The following is a 17,625-nucleotide window of genomic DNA, read 5'->3' as shown; positions in this document are numbered from 1 at the left end:
GGTAGTTAATTTAATTATTTTTTTACTTCGTTTGCCTTACTTAGGTCGCAACCCACACGTTGAAAAACACTGTTGTACATAATAAGTCATTCCTTAATATTATTTATTGAAACGTCAAAAGCACGGGCCGTTACAAGGCGGCCAGTTACTACAGCTACGTGTTCGTGGCAAAGCAAATGTATTTGGCTGCCAAATAAAAGGACCGAAAATGCCGAACATTGTCCAGAAGACATTGTTTTCGTATGTATGTATGTATATGTGAAATGGGTTTTCATATTTTGCGGTAAATAGGCTAGTTGGTAGGTCTTGACTAGGTTGATGCTAGGTTCTTCTAGTGATTTTGGTCTGAATCAGAGTGTCGCTCTGTACGAGCTGTTTATTTTTTATTATTTTATTAGTGTGCGCGACACAAATGCCTTTTATAAACATAAATATGGCGATGTTGATATATTCCGTTACTCATTGAGCATATTCAAGACCAAAGTACTACAGGCGACCGACGCGAAGGAATCTAGTCAATAAATCTTCGATCGTATTTATGTATGCTTAAAAGTTAGACCGTGTTATGTTTTATATTTTTAGTTTATAAAACCCTTTTCAGTTTTCAACATTTTGGATAACTTCGCTTTAAAATTTAGTTTACCGGTGTAAAAAAAATAATAATTATGTTTTATTTGAATCCTACTATGCCTTATATTATAAACATAATATAATGTATGTATTATGTCTTAATGGTGTATTATGTTAACTATGTAACTTTATTTTTAAATTTAAAAAATATTTTTTTTAAATTTTTATATTTGAAAAAAATGTTAATTATGTTTAAGTGTAACTTTTTCTTATTATATAGTATGTATAATGTAAAAGCCCCATGGGCGTCAACAGAAAGAAAAATAAATAAATAAACACATTATGACAAACATAACAGTGTTCGATTACAAAATTATGAAATAATATATGTTTTATGCATTGTACTATAGTATTATAAATACGCAATTTATTATACTTAAGGAACTTGGGTAAAAAAATAGTGAAAATCACAAATTCTTGATTCGTTAGAACTGTTGCAATGTAACATAATATTGAACACTCGGGTATAATACAAACTGTCTCGTGCTCAGAGCTAAGGGGTTCTCATCAATTTGAAAAATAAAATATAATGAAAATAAAATAATAAACCCCTTTAAAAAATTAAGAAAAAATAAATTGTAACTACAAAAATAAAAAATCTAGTCATACGTATTTATTCGAATTTACGAATTCGTGAATAGCATAATTTGTTGCAGCAATTTCTATATGAAATGGCACATCATGTCTAGTAGTCCTAACAGGTAATCGGAATTGAATAATATTTAGCAAATCAGGAGAGTCCAACATGCCATTTACTATCTTAAAAAGAAACATTAAATCACTAGGTTTCCGTCTTCTGGATAGACTGTCCAAATCTAGTGCATTCATTGAAAATAATGGCTTGGGGGTGGCGACAGCTGTGGTTTGTCCGATCGGACTTGGTTCTCCTGAGCCGCGATTACAAACGCTATCTTCATCGGTACATATCGAGACGGTACAATGTAAAATCGATATTTACGAAGTACGAAAATGTGTTCATTTAATTTAAGATATTTGATAATAAGACCACAGCCGACAATACCGTTAAATCCTCACAATAGATAGAGCGGCGGAAAGGGCATACTGATTTCATTAAATATTCGTATAAATCTTGAACATAATAAGCAAATCAAACTACTTTCTTTAAACAAATTAATGTTTGCCGGTGCAATACACGCACTAGCCAGTAAGTAGAGTCACCAGTGCTCGCTGCTCGAATTAACAGCTTCATTTTTCGAGCTGTTTAGTCCATTATGAGACTCACTGTGCATAAATGTAAGCATTGGTCGCTTGGACGGATTGACCATTTCATGTGTGCTGTCACCGTTTGGACCGGGAGCATGACGAATTTAAGAGAAGTCGCTAAGGAGGCCCTCCATGATCCCCGTCACAAAGTGTCTTAACCAACCAACCAACTCAGTCTTTCACAAGTTACTCTATAAAAAAATATCTTTCAATTGACGGCGCTCACAGATTTTCCCCGGGTGATCTGACAAATATTAAATGAAAGATGCCCAAATGGTATATTACAAAGTTTATTACAAAATAAAATGCAAAATATATATAGATAAATACAATGTGAAGTTCTTTTTCTAAATCTACGATAAACGATCGGTTTTAATTTTAACAACTAGAAAACTATTAAGCTATCAAACTAGATAAATTTAACAAGAATACAATTTTATCAGAATTTCAATCATCTACTTGAGGATATCCACGGTGAGATCCATCTAATGGTCATCTTCTTCATGAATTGTTCCTTATTGATTGTTAGAACTCCCGAACGTTTCTTATGAAGTGGATTATTGCTATTTTCCAACTATCTCTAGTTTTATATTTCATCATCGTCCCCTTCCCACACCTAATGGTGCATAGGGAACTACATTGGTGCACCAATCGCAGCGTATCTTGATCATTTTTGTTTCATAAAGGTAAGATGATCAGCCTTACGCTTCAGGTACCAGTCCAGGGACTACGAAATATTCTAGTGTGAAAACACCTTTTTAGATAAATATTTAATATCAACCACGTCGGGAATCGAACCCGAGACCTCTTCCATGGTGGGCAAACGCGCTGACCATTACACCACGAAGCCGACAACGAAAGTAAAATATGTTTTTTTTTGACGAGATAACCCCCAGTATAATATAAATATGTATGTAGTGGACTTCTCATCCGAAAGCTTAAATATTTCATCTTATCTTCAAGATGCAATTAAAAAATTCAAACTTATTCAAAGTATGAAAATGGCATAAATTTAGGTTATGGAGGAGAAGCCCTGTGTCAATATTGAATCAGATTAGTTGCTCGTTCAGTTCTGCATTGGTCAAGTTAAAGATGGGGTTTTAACTTACGATTTGGCTCCGATCCTTCTAGTTCAAGGTAACCTTCTCATTTCGGTTTGGTTCATCTTATCGATCCTGAAGCGCACGCGTTTTTATCAACGCCATTGTGACAAGAGGCGACCTGTTTTATCGACTTTACGCGGGTTGCCACACCTCAAAATAAATCATCAAAATATTTTTATTTTTTTATGACATGGTATCCACTAAGTCGGTAACATGACAGTGCTTGATGTCTTCTATAAGCGGCTTTAATTATAGCAAGAGCTGGTGGCGCGCGAGGGTCCCGAGTACTCGGTGGAGGAGCACGCGGCGCACACAGTAGACGGCTACGTGCTCGGCGTGCACCGTTTGCGCCGGCCGGGCGTGGCTGCGCGTCGCGCTGCCCCCGTGGTCATCATGCACGGCATCACCTGCAGCTCCGAGGAGTTTATAAGGATGGGGAAAACCAGGAGTCTCGGTACGTGAAGATCATTGAGCTAGACGGTTACAAACGTGAAAAACATAGATGTGAAAAGGAAATATGTATGTCTAGGGATTTACAAATACCTAAGCTAACCCGTATTTCTCAACATATATATTGGGTGTCTTAAAATCTGAATTTTAAATTTCAAATAATTTTAGTTGCGTCGAACCTGGAACGCGGATATTTTACAGTCGTCATCTGCAAAGTTTCTGCAAAAAAAATATCTCCACATTTAAGTCATATCTAAATATTTTATACTTTAAATTTACCCAACGTCTATCCCATTTGCTTCGCTCATTAAAACTTCCTGAACCTCCGACTTTTACTTAAACACCATACAATTCTAAAAAAAAAATATTTGTACCCTCTAAACGCCGAAAAACATGGCTACCCTGGACACTGGAAATTTGTTGAGGTTGCCATAATAACATAACGCTATAGTTGATTGGTTATAAAAAACACCTGTTCACGCGAAACTGGGACTTTTTAAAATAGGCTATTTTTTTATTCTTTTTTAAACTTCGCATTTCAATTAAACGCTCTAATTGTTGCCGCGTGTAAGCAAACATTTTTTAAATCCAAATTCTCGTAGTTTCCTTATTGGTAGTCGTATTTTTTTTTTTTCTAGGATACCTCCTAGCTGATGAGGGTTTCGATGTGTGGATTGGTAATTATCGGGGAAACTTGTACACATCGCATAAAACGCTCAGCAAAAAGAAGGCAGCTTTCTGGAACTTCGGGTAAGATTATATATATATAGTCTTTATTCAATAAAATATACATATTATTACAATATTAATACATTATAAAGAAAACAAAGTATTAAGATATATTTTGTCCCGATAAACTATTCAATAATAGTTTGTCATCGGGTGCTCAGACATTAGTTTTAATTAATAATCAGATAAGAAGAGTACAGACATAATACTGTATACGTATAAAATAATAAACATAAAAATAGTTTAAAGATATATATATTTTTTTTTTTTAGTAAGAAAATAGAGTAAAATAATACAATTAATACAATTAAAATTAAAGAATAGTAATTTACTTAAATATATTTTAAATATAAGAAAAAAAAATAATAGACACATATATAAATAGTGTGTGCTTATAAATGTAATCAAAACAAGAAAAAAAAATTAAACAAAGTAAAGTAAATCGAGAATTTTAATTCATATCTACAGAAAAAAAAAATTAGTAAGAAAATTAAAAGTACATATTAAAATTAAGATCTAAAAAATGTAAATGAAATAAGAAAATAAGAAAGTAATAAAAGAAAAGAAAAGGTTAACCCAAGAAAATAACAAAAATGTATTCAATGAGGGATAAAAAAAAATTAATATATATATATATATTTGTAAAAAAAAAAAAATAAAAAAAAAATGTATTACATAAATAATAAATCAATATAGGAACGTTTTATCTACTAACCACTTACGAAATAGAAACTTAATTTTATTTTTACTATGACATGTTTTCATGTCAAGTGGCAACAAATTAAATACTTTTGGAACAATATAATCCAACGTACGTTGTCCATATTTATTTTTAAATTTTGGTACTACTAGGCCACCAACAGATGTAAATCTTGTTAGATAGCTGTGTTCTAATTTATTTTTATATATCGAGCTGAACATCGATAATTATAATAAAGGTTTGTGGGGTTCATAGTCCATGATCGGCAACACACGCGCGTGCTTAATAATTTCACCCGAAATATAGAACGACGATCGACGGAGCCAATCATAAATTTATGTTGAATACAATACATTATATTCTGCAAGACATTAGAGTATATTCACGCCACAGTGACATGCACATAGGAACGTGACCTTTGAAGAGACCACAAGGCGTGAAAACTTAAATTAAAATTATAATTAAAATGTAATCTCACTCGTTATTTTTTAGAAAAGGAATGTATTTATTTTAAAATATATTAATAAATTTAACTTTGTTTTTTTTGGATACGAATTTTTGTTTATTTCTTTATATATAAATTATACATTTGTGGATTCATTGCCAAATTCCAACTTCTTCCAACCAACTGATAATATAAAGGTGTTATTAAGATTACTTAAGCTTTCACATTGATCCAAAAAACGTATTATTTATAAAATCTTATTGTAGCATTATTTTTTTTTTCATTATAACCTAGCTAAATACTAGTTACTTTTTGTTTATGTTAAACTATTCTCAATTTTAATTTGTTGTATTTATATTTAAAACATAAGGTTTTCTCACTTCAATTTGTTATCTTTTACTCGTCAATTTATATTTGAATGTTTTTTTTTACTTTTTGCAGTTTTAAAAAAAAATTACAAATTGTTTAGATTTAATTATTTAGTTGAATTATATAGTTATATTTCATATTATGTATTGCATAATGAATTGTTCACTGCTGTGATTTTTTCTGTAAAAGGTTGTTTGAACCGTTATATATAAATAAATAACGCTCCATCAGCCCGAACAGTCAGCCCAACAAGTCAGCTCGACCCACTCAGTTCCATCATGTAGTTCAAGTGCAGCCAGTTTTACTCTTCAACGCCGTAACACACGCACTATACATGTTATGTAATTTAATTAATTATTTATTCGCCGTGTAATAAATACAAAAACTCTTGTTTCTTCTGCCAATCTCTAACTGGGGTAGGAGCTTCAATTTTCAATTCTCAACAAGCAAATTATACTACAGGTTTATGGTCATAAAAACAAGTGTATTCGTGTACATATTGGTGATTTTTTACGGAAATGGTTCAACAAAAGACACCATGTTATATTCAACAGTAACATACAGCAAGGTCCATTACAAACGAGCTTTTTTTATTCGAAGCGTTAAATCCAATATAAGAGGAGAATCGTAGAACAATGACGGATGTGCGAAAAATGGGCCATTGATTTTCTTTTAAATTTGATCTTAAAAATATTATATAAAACCTTCATATTCCAAATTTAATATATATATATATATATATCAGTGGCAAATGGTGATTTTATTTACAGGTAAGCTATAAAAAAACATATATTTGTACTTACATAGGAGGTACATAATATAATGTAAGTAATATGTACTATAAATTTATATTTTCCTGTGGTTCAGTGTGTTACAACAACTCTCATCCATGAAATCAACTCAAACGATGTAACTTCGTGATATATTATATTATATAAATATACTATCCATTACTTTAATATATAATTCATTAGAATAGAAGTTGATATTAGGTATTCAATTGAAATGTCAACTGGCCGAATTGTTCTAGCAATTAATAGAGCTAAAAACGGCCGCGTGGAGCGCTATATGTCCTGCAATATGACGCATGAAAGTAATTATAGTCTTATGTCAAAAGTACCATCTCAAAGAAAAATGGTCCTTAAGAAACATTGTTTGAAATACTGTTTTCCAAATCAAGAATCTTCAAATAATTTGTATGATCTGCAAGTTTAATCTAGGAGAAAAAACCCGCACTAGGGTTAAGACATTCAAAATATAGTATACTTATTTGTATAAAAAAATAAGCTGGAATAATCGGCTAGTTTTTTAGCTCACCTCAGGCGCTGGCCGCGCTTTATAAAAAATTATGTTTATATTAGGATAAAAATACAAACGGTGGAAACGATTTAAAATAAATGGTAATTATTTATTTGTTTTTCTTTAAATAAAGTTACAATAAAACATTTTTATGGTTAGTCAAATATAATGGTAAGCTGCGCATAATCGCTTCTATACACGGTTCGCCCCTGATATATATATATATATATATATTTAACTAACCCAAGAATCAAATGATATATTTTCGAACTTATCCAGTTGTGACATAGCGTCAAAAAAAATAACCGCTCTAATGTAAAGTTGAAGAAAATCACATTCATCGTTGTTCTACTCATGACGATATGAAACGTTAAATCTGATTTTACGGGAAATTAATAAATTCATTCGGAACGTTGCGTTGGAATAATAGAGAAATATCACATACTACGAATACCGATAAAAATATATGAAATGGATTTAGAATAATTAATTGTATTTTCAAATTCAATATGGATATTGAGAGAAATGTTTTCATGCATAAATTAAAAAAAGAAATTTAAAAAAAAACGTCGCTAGAGAAACTCAACATGGTTTTTTCTTTTTTTTTTGATAAAAGAAATATTTGCGTTCTTATGATTTACCCAAATATTAAATTTTGAGGGCCATTTTCTACGAGTTGTAAATAACTCACTATTAGAAAATTAAATCAAGTAGGGGTAGAGTGGGGTTCGAACCACGGACCTTTGAGCTGTGAGTCCGAGACACTAGCCACGGGACCACAACCCGATGTTTGGCCTTGACAGTTGTGACTTTAAGATTCGTGACAATGTTCTAAACAAATTTAAATGATCAGGAACAAATAAACAAGAATCGTTACGTATTAGGGGCGTGGCCAATGAAATGACAGTTTTTGTGGGAATTCAAAATTACAGATTTAAAAAAATAAATTTTAGAACTAGAATTTTACTGGACTTGGACTGCAATTATTTATCAAGAAAATTATTACAATCCAGAGTGCGTCGCACGTCTTTACTGGAACTTACTAGAACCTATACGTGTTTTAAATGTGAGGATGACTATTTTGCTAAATAAAGGTTGCCCATGCCTGATGTAACGCTGTGTAGAGTAACAACTGCTGTAAAGCTAGGGTTTCCTAGGACAGCGGTGCCCGTATTTTAACGGCCGTAGTGAACGGTGATGCGGTGGATAACCGTCGTAACGGTGACTAGAGTGTGGTTTTCTAGGAAAACGGTGTTATCAACACCATTTAACACCGTTTCCCTAGGAAACCACTCTCTAGTCGACGTTACGACGGCTGTCTACCGCATCACCGTTTACTACGGCCGTAAAAATACGGGCACCGCTGTCCTAGGAAACCCTAGCTTTAGAGACATGTAAACGATATATTTTTCAGTTTAGACGAGCACGGAAGCCTGGACACGCCCGCGATCATCGAGACCGTGCTGAAAATTACGGGCAGGGCACGCGTGCATTATATCGGCTTCAGTATGGGAACTACCTCCTACTTTATCATGTGCAGCGCCCGGCCCGAGATGACGGCCCGGGTGGCTTCCTTTACCGCCTTAGCGCCTATACCAGCAATAGGCTCCGGTATAAAAGGACTGGCAAACTTGTACATAAAAACCGGATTTGGGGTAAAGGCTTCATTAAAATAAAAATGGTATTAAATTGCTTTATTGCAATATAATATAAGTAAGGCAACAAGTTGTTAATTAATGCGCCCATTGCTGTTGAAGTGAACCAACTGACAAAATGGTAAAACTTTAATATTCAAAGTTTTAACTTTATGAGCTATTTGCCTATTTTTTAACTAAATTCATTTGATATTTTAAATGGACATGGATGTGTTGCACATAAATAATTAGGAAAAATAATTGATTATGAAATAATAGATTCAATTATTTGAGGAATTTGAGATCTTCGATATAAGGTAATTATATATTTTTAGAATAATAATGTTTGTGAAAGCAAATTATTCTACCAAATCCCATAAGAACACCTCCACACTACCAGAAGTCAAACTAGAGGATGGGTCATGGGGTATACCGCAAACTCTGAATTCAGGCAAACAAACTTAAGGTTTATGGGCCCCAAAATATTCAATGTTACCTAAACATTGCAAAACCATCACCCGGATTCAATAAAATAAATTTGTAAAAAAATTGGTTACTGGGTTTAGGTACGAGAAAATACGGAAAATTTACATTCTTAAATAATAAATTATACAATTTAATATTGTGTGACTATATAATAAATTACCTAGTAGGTAGTAATGTACTGTTTATTTTGCATAAAAATGTCTACCTTAAAACGGGTTGTACCTAGTTAGGCAGACTAGACACGATCAAGAGAAATCTATTACCTAAATGTGTACGAAAGAAATTGTTCGTTTTGTTGATAAACCATTATTATTATTATTAATTAAAATGCAGTTCCACCAAGGAATTGTCACTAGAAAAATGTAATACATTGTATGTTTTGTTTGATACATACGAGTAAGTATGAATTAAGCCAAATCATTTAGATAACTCAATGATATTCTTAACAGCACGAAGAGTCAAATCGAAGATTCCATTTCACAAAAAAAGTTCAGTTAAATAATTTTTGCGTTAATGTCAAAATGAAAACGCACCTTTATTTAACTTTAAACGTGATTTAATTGAAACTTTCGTGGGGCAATTAGCCATGAGCCATTCTCAATCATCAAATTGTCGAGAAACTGAAAATAACGAACTCATGCAACACGGCCCATTCTCACATCACGTGCATGTTTGTGAATGTAATATTTTGCGTTTTGCATTATTGTGTGATATTGCGCTATATGCGAATGGTGGTTAGAATAGAAATAATATTTAACTTTATAAACCAATGTTTCCAGAGGATAATGCGTGCATTGAAACAGGATCAATTTGTGGGCTACGAGCCGGTGAGCTACGCATTCAGTCAGTGGTGTATTTCCAACAATCAGAAGCCCAGTGATTGTATGATGATTATGATGAAATACTTAGGAGAAGACTATGAGCAAGTGGATTGGGTGCGTTACACAATAATATAAAATACATGTGAACAAAATAGTAAGGATATAGAAAAAATAAATCAATTTAATAAAACATAAATTTGATTGTACTTCAAATGCAATTCAATCCCCGGAGAATAGAAGAGTACACGAAGACGAATTATTCCTATTCAAGCTTACAAACAACGTCACAGATTGCCCTTGGAATAATAGTTTATCGAAAATGTGAAAAAACATTTGCTAAACCAGCTAACACCAGGCAAGCCAACGTTCGGGCAGGACAACGTCTATCGGGTCTGGTAGTAATATATTTTGAATTATCCCACTTTGCCTGTTTATCTGAGAGAGCTCTTCAAACCTCTATCACAACATGGACTATCTCTTCGCTCTAGAAACGAGAGAACCCTTTTAATACCCCTTCACCGCTCTAATTTTCTAGCCTCCTCTTTCACAGTAGTAGCTGATCGATTGTGGAATAATCTACCCACTAATGTTAGAGACTCCCCTTATTTATTTACATTTAAATCAAGATTGAAATGTCACTATCTAAATTTTCGAGTTGTTCCTTTATCCTTCTTCTTTCCATCCTATCACCTCTCCTCTCCTCTCTTTATAGTATAGTGTAAATTTTTTAGTTAGCTTTTGTTTTTAATTTTCGTATAAAATTATAAATCAAAATTTTAAAGCTAGATTTTGTTTTAAACTGTATTCTGTTAAAATGTGTTCATGTACTTGTAATTTTCTCAAACTGAACGTTTTGGGTAGGTAGGAAGAAATTGGCTTAAGGCAATATGCCCGCCCTTATATTTATATAAATTGTATATGTATATAAAGTGTAAAATAAATAGATAAATAAATAGATAAATAAATAATACATATAGGAATAAATATATAATATAATCTTAACCTATTAAATGATCTATGTTTTTTCTGATGAATGCATGTATTCATAATGATAATTCAATTGATATCCTGTAATATTTTAGGACAAACAGGCAGAGTATTTGGCTAAGTTACAACCAGCATCACTCAAGCTTTTAGAACATTACATGCAGTTAGAGTTAACAGGTAAGAATAGTATATAACAAACATCACTATACATCAATATGTTTCTTTTTTGGGTGATACCGTGTGTGTTGGATTTGTTCCGACGTTTCGGCTACCTATGTTTACCCTGAAGATGTTTACCCTGAAGATGGCTCCTGCAATGGTAGCCGAAACGTCGGAACAAACCCAACACATACGGTATCACCCAAAAAAGAAACATATTGAAAACAGTGACCGTGAAAAACCTTCGCACCTAATCACTATACATATATGGGAAGTAAGCTTTTCAATGATTTACCACGAAATCTATGGAAGAAATAAATTACAGAATCAAATCTTGGTACCTTTTAGCAGTAATTGTATTTTCTACCCCTCCCAGTCGTCTAACACCATCTCTTGTCATGCAAGCCCACACCATCACACACACAGGATGCTTCATTGTCGCAGTGGTGCATTCTGGTAGCATATCTTCGCCTTGACGACGACGAACAAATCTGATCCCATCACTCCCAAAAATAGAAATTATGGTCTCATTACTCCATTTGCCCAGTCTTCTGTCGTCCAATTCTTATACGTTGCAGCCCATTTCAGTAGTGTTTGCCTCTGATTTATGTTCAGGTAAGGCTTTCTCTATGTGTTCTTATTAGTAATCCATTCCTGTATATTTTTTTCCTAATTGTTCTGTCAGTAATATCAAGTCCAGCAGCTTTAAGGACTTTATTTATATCTTTAGATGTTTGACGGCGATCCTGTAGGGCAAGTCGACAAATGCTTCTTTAATCTTGTAGTGAAACCTTCGGTTTTCAGCCGGATTTAGGGGCAGTTCTTGTATTTTTGGTCTCCTTGTAACGTTGGCAAACCTTACTTACTCCAGACTTGGTAGCTCCATCGCCCAATATTTTAGCAATTTCTCCAAATGTATAGACTTCTTCACGAAGTGTAACTGCTCTGCTTCTTTTTCCAGGTGACCTATCAGCACGCTTTGGCATTTTAAGAGTATTTTCAATGATGCAAAAATAAAAAAAAACCTGAGCAGTTTATTTTAAGGAATGGCTAAGTAAAACAATTGCAAAAGTTATCATGTTGCATCTTCGAGTGACCTAATTGGAGTATAGGCCATTTCTATCTGCTCTATGATTGGTTTTGAATGAACATATGATAATATAATGTTGCCACAACTCGAAAATATTACTCGCTAAATTTCAAAGTTTTTAAGGCAAATGCTTTAATTTATAGTAAATGGTATTTCAATTTCGAGTTTAGCATTACAAAAGGCATGTCGATCAATAAAATATAATACAAGGACCACGAAAAATAAATATTCGGTAAAGCTTTATTACAAAAAAGTTGTTTTTCATCAAACTACAAATTACAAGAAAGTTCGAAAACTTAAGTCGACTAGTGTATATACGAGTAAGAATAATTTAAGTGTTTTTTGCTTACTATCGAGCAGGAGATTGATAAAGGAACTTTTGTTCTTATTCACACTATTAACTTATAAAATAGGTTTTTTTCTGAACTGCTGGGTTGTTTTAGTTCGTGTCCCGCACAGCCCAACCAGACTTAATTATTCATTACACTAATTTTGCCCGCATGCAAAACGGTTAGAAAATTAATACCTACAATGGCAATCTATATTTATTTTACACGTCCCGCTAATAACCGAGTCATGAATGGGAGAAATTTATCAATTGTGGAACAAATAAATAATTTAATAATAATTTTGGTGTTTTGTAAAATATTTTTATATTGCTTAATTTATATATGTATGTATATCCATGCCCTATGGGCGTCAATACATAAAAATCCTGTATAAAGTCGTAATATATGGTGGGCAAGATGTGCCTTTTCGTCGGTCCATACCATTCCTAATTTACTTTGCAAAACTTTTTCAAGCGTAGCGGGCGAGGTCGAACCCTATTTAACCTCCATTAAAAAATAATTACTTTTATACAGGTGTGCTATCGCAATACGACTACGGGACCATAGAAAATCTAAGGAGGTATCGCCGGACCACACCTCCACCATATGACCTGACAGCAAATAAAGCACCAGCGGTTGTCTTCTTTGGGCAGAATGATCTTTTGGCGACACCAGAGGTAACTTATACTCTCGTAAAAAAAATGTTTCACCGTTGTATTGAAAATGGGTTGAAATTACTGAAATAACTTCTTCATCGCTTGTAAATTTCTTTACGTTAAGATTATTATTAAATTTGGGAATAAACAATAATGGATCGAGTCCAGGTGTGAACTGTTGTAGGCAGGCCATATTTGTGAACAACAGTCATTGCAACATTGTTCTTGTGCACAGGCGCGTTGTCCTGGAGAAGTAGACACTTTCAGTCAATATTCCTTTATTTTTCCTCCTTCACAGCTTTTTTAAAGTACTGCATAGATTACCTAAGTATGTTCCGATTATAGTGACACATTTTTTCGGTAGTCAATTAACAAAATACCTTCTTCTTAAACAGTGGCCATGATCGATTGCGATACCATAAACTTATTTCATGTAACCGCATGGAATTTAGTTTCCGCCTCATAATGATGAACCCACGCTTCATCTCCGGTAATAACCCGATTAAAAAAATCATCCACATTGTCTAGGAAGAGGTCTAAAATGAAGCGGGAACTCTTGATGCGCTATCGCTTTTCAAGCGGCATAAGCATTCTCGGCACCCACCTTGCACTGACTTTTGACATACAGGGATGATTCAGGATTCTCAAAATAGAAATGATACCTCTACCATTTCTGCCAGCTGTTTATTCATAGCATAAGCATCCTCCAATATAAGTTTTTCAATAAAATCCAAAGCGGCGGTTGACTTTAATTGACTCTGCATTGAAAATTTCATCCTGTAGTGTCTCTATAACTAATAAAAGAATAATGAAAAGAGTTTTCGGCACTGGTCACCCAAGACACATGATTTTTTTAACGTTTGATATTTTGTAGAATAAATAAATATTCAAAGATGTCAGAGCCCTTGATGTATAATTATTACTAAACTGGCGCTACCCATTTAAGTTATCGATTATAACATTTTGTACCGTTAATGATTTTACAGATTGCTGAGAAGTTAATAGGTGAACTGAGAAAAACTACCCCAGAAGTCTACGACATAGAATTACAGTACAAGAAATTCAATCACTTAGACTTCATATGGGCCAAAGACATAAAACCGCTACTGAACGATGAAGTTGTGACGGCGATGATTTACTTTTCACAATTATTTAATTAATATCTATCATTTTACAATCGATCGTAATTGTTACAAAAACAAAATTCCATGCAATATAACTTAAAACTTCATTTTATGTACAGTAATTTATTAAATAACTCAAGATTTGAGAACAGAAATAGGAATGGATAAATTTGATGGATAAAAGGGTTTTAATGCAAACAAATATTAATTATTATTCAAACCAATTAAGTAAAATACGGTTCAAAATTCTACAACGTTTTTGGACTATTATAAATATATTTAAAAAATGTTATTTATTCACTGCCTTTCTCTCATGTCAGTTTCGTTAAGTAAAATTGTTTCTTGATTTGTTTTGTATGATATTTGTAAATCAATAGTGTACTTATTTTTAAAGGTTGTATTTTTAAAAATTAAGATAATTAATTTAAAAAATGTTAGAAATATATTCCAAAATAAATGTGAAAGAAAATAATACTTTTTCAGCAAATGATATCATGTATTTTGATATTAAATAAGACGAAATTATACATTATAATATTACAATATTTAAGCTTTTCCAAATGTTTGTAGACAAAAGACTGGATTTCACCCCCTCGGGAGTCATTAAGATTAACCAATTACAACAGGGATGGAGATGAAGAATACTTTAGAAAAGGGAATATAAAAGTCTTAAACCAGCCAACGACAGGTCATAAGCACTGTAGATGCCTAGACTACCATATTCCCCTTTCTAAGGTATTCTCCATCCCCGCTGTAATTTGTTACATTATAATAGTTTTATTCGATCTATTGTATACATTCAGATTACATACAAAATGGCATAATCGACAGTCCGAAATTACTTTCACTCATTTCATTGAGAATAGCAATCCGACAGTAATTCTTTATGTGTATTCTAATATTTCGAGAATGATAAAGTATACAGTTTTTTAAACATATAAATGTAATATAGATATTTTGTTGATATTTTTAATAACATTAACATATATAAGCTAGATTACCAATCGTCATGCAGCTTCAAAACGTGTGGACGAGTGGAATTCTAGCGACTTTAATTTTTTTATTTTTTTTATTTATTTTTCAAAAATACTTACAAAATATTCTTAAATTAAAGTCCTGCTGAGTTGCATACAAACAACTCGTCAGCAACTCGTCAACTACTCGTCAGCATACATACTTCGATCATCCAGGTTATTAGTCAGAAGTCTTCAAATTACAAGTGCCATGGTATGATAGGCTTGGTAGCGTCTATGGCCCACTTTCGAGTACTGTGTCGCCGTGCCGGGGATTGTTCCGGTACGTGTGTACTATGTGACTATAATTAAATTGATTTTTTTACCTATGAAACGTGGGTATTAAAATTAGGTATACACTCTCCGTTTTGCTTGAGATTTGTGTTTTTAGTTTTTATTAAACACATGTCTCTTTAATAAAATTCAACAAATGTTTACATTTGAAACCCCAATCATATAATACTTTCCCAATGAGCTTCTTTTGTAGAAAAACAGCAAAACATTTTTTGAAATAAAACGCAGTAAATGTTATACCATTTTGATAACTAAATTAAATAAGCATTTGTTCAATATATTTTTTTTTCAATTTTAAACAAACCTATTTTAATACAATAACACCGTAAGTTATACATATATTTACTATTTATTTATTCAAAATTACACTCGTTTACATGTTCATAAATTTATTAGGGCTTTTTAGGCTGTGCCCGTGTTAAGTCATAATAATTTACAATAAAAACGATAAAAACAATAAAAAATATATAAATTTCCTTTATTGGCATTCATTCTTTATATCCTTTAACCTACAATTAGATTTTTTACTGAGGTCATACATATTTTGTTAAGTTATGAACAACAACGCACAGCTTTACAAAATAATGCGATTAAACAAAAAACAAATGTCTGATTAATCAAACAAAAACTAATACGTCATAAATAATACATATCATTAGAATATTTAAAAAATACTTAATACAATATAGGTACGTAAGCACAAAATTTAGATATCTAATTAAATCACAGAAAGAATACCAAATTTAAAAAACAAATTGAGCTGTCTTACATTAATAAAAAACAAAATTACCAATACATTATTAAAATTAAAATCTTTGTAAATATAATTTAGTGTGTTTAATTTTAACCCTTTTCTTGGCAATGTATCCTATAGGATAAATACGATCTCATTTTTTATCATGAACTAAAACATGAGTAAAACACCATTATTTTAAAACTCCTTTAACATATTTTTCATTCCGAACTTCATTATCTCAGTTTATAATAAACTTTTGACTAAAAATACAAACATATTTTTTGTTTAGGATTCTGAAGCCTTTTCTATCATCAATATAGCAGGGGCGAACCGTGTATAGAAGCGATTATGCACAGCTTACCATTATATTTGACTAACCATAATAATGTTTTATTGTAACTTTATTTACAGAAAAACAAATAAATAATTAGCATTTATTTTAAATCATTTCCATCGTTTGTATTTTTATCCTAATATAAATATAAATTTCAATAAACCGCGTCCAGCGCCTGCGGTTAGCCAAGAAACAAGCCGATTATTCCAGCTTATTTTTTCATACAAATAAGTATACTATAATATTTTGAGTTTGTCCAAATTTTTGTAGACAAGGACTGGATTCAACTACCTGGGGAGCTGTTCATATTAACATATTACAACAGAGATGAAGAAAATTAAGGAGAAGGTAATATAGAAGTCTAGGCATCTACAGGGCTTATGACCTGTCAATGGCTGGTTTAAGTGGCCACTTTACACACTGTGTAACATTCACCATTCTGCCTATATTTAAACATCTATATTCCTTCAATTCTTTCATCTGTTGATGTTTGTGAAGTTAAAGAGCTGAAACCTTTATTTATGCGGGTGAGATTCATCTAATTGAATAATTTCACCTACATAAATAGAAATTGAAAAAATAATATTTTCAGGCGTTGCCTAGTATGTAGGTGAAATAATTCAAGACCATAATAACTTTCATGCGTCATAGTGCAGGACATATAGCACTCCACGCGGCTGTTTTTAGAACTAGTAATTACTAGAACAATGCGGCCAGTTGACATTTCAATTGAATACCTTATATCGACTGAATTCCTAGCGGTATTTTTTGTTTTTTTTAATGAATTATATATTAAAGTAATGGATAATATATCTATATAATATAATATTTCACAAAGTTACATCGTTTGAGTTTATTTCATGGATGAGAGCTGTTGTATCACACAGAATCACAGAAAAATATCAATTAATAGTATATATTACTTATATGTAGGTACATATATATATATTATACTTTTTATAGCTTACCTGTAAATAAAATCACCATTCGCCACTGCAATATAGAAGGGTTAG

The 17,625-nt window shown here is 32.2% G+C and overlaps 1 protein-coding gene across 1 annotated transcript; it reads left to right on the top strand.

Moving 5' to 3' along the window:
- The first annotated feature begins 1,375 nt into the window (after positions 1–1,375).
- LOC148270875 (lipase 1-like) lies at positions 1,376–14,547 on the top strand. The gene is made up of 8 exons (XM_088242108.1): positions 1,376–1,492; positions 3,213–3,411; positions 4,046–4,157; positions 8,364–8,604; positions 9,849–10,004; positions 10,973–11,054; positions 12,990–13,132; positions 14,098–14,547. Exons 1-8 carry the CDS (start codon positions 1,376–1,378, stop codon positions 14,269–14,271), a joined length of 1,224 nt encoding a protein of 407 aa, XP_088098234.1. The 3' UTR covers positions 14,272–14,547.
- The last annotated feature ends 3,078 nt before the right edge of the window (positions 14,548–17,625 follow it).

This window comes from Micrasema longulum, unplaced genomic scaffold (assembly GCF_059751315.1).
Source record: "Micrasema longulum isolate JH-2025_06_02 unplaced genomic scaffold, ASM5975131v1 h1tg003312l, whole genome shotgun sequence".
NCBI lineage: Eukaryota > Metazoa > Arthropoda > Insecta > Trichoptera > Brachycentridae > Micrasema > Micrasema longulum.
This window is presented reverse-complemented; position numbering and strand designations above follow the sequence as displayed.

Excerpts from the sequence above, each read along its gene's own strand:
- LOC148270875 (XM_088242108.1), top strand. The coding sequence starts at position 1,376 with ATGCCATTTACTATCTTAAAAAGAAACATTAAATCACTAGGTTTCCGT. Across the intron at positions 11,055-12,989 it reads CATGCAGTTAGAGTTAACAG|GTGTGCTATCGCAATACGAC; the intron begins GTAAGAATAGTA and ends ACTTTTATACAG. Across the intron at positions 13,133-14,097 it reads ATCTTTTGGCGACACCAGAG|ATTGCTGAGAAGTTAATAGG; the intron begins GTAACTTATACT and ends ATGATTTTACAG.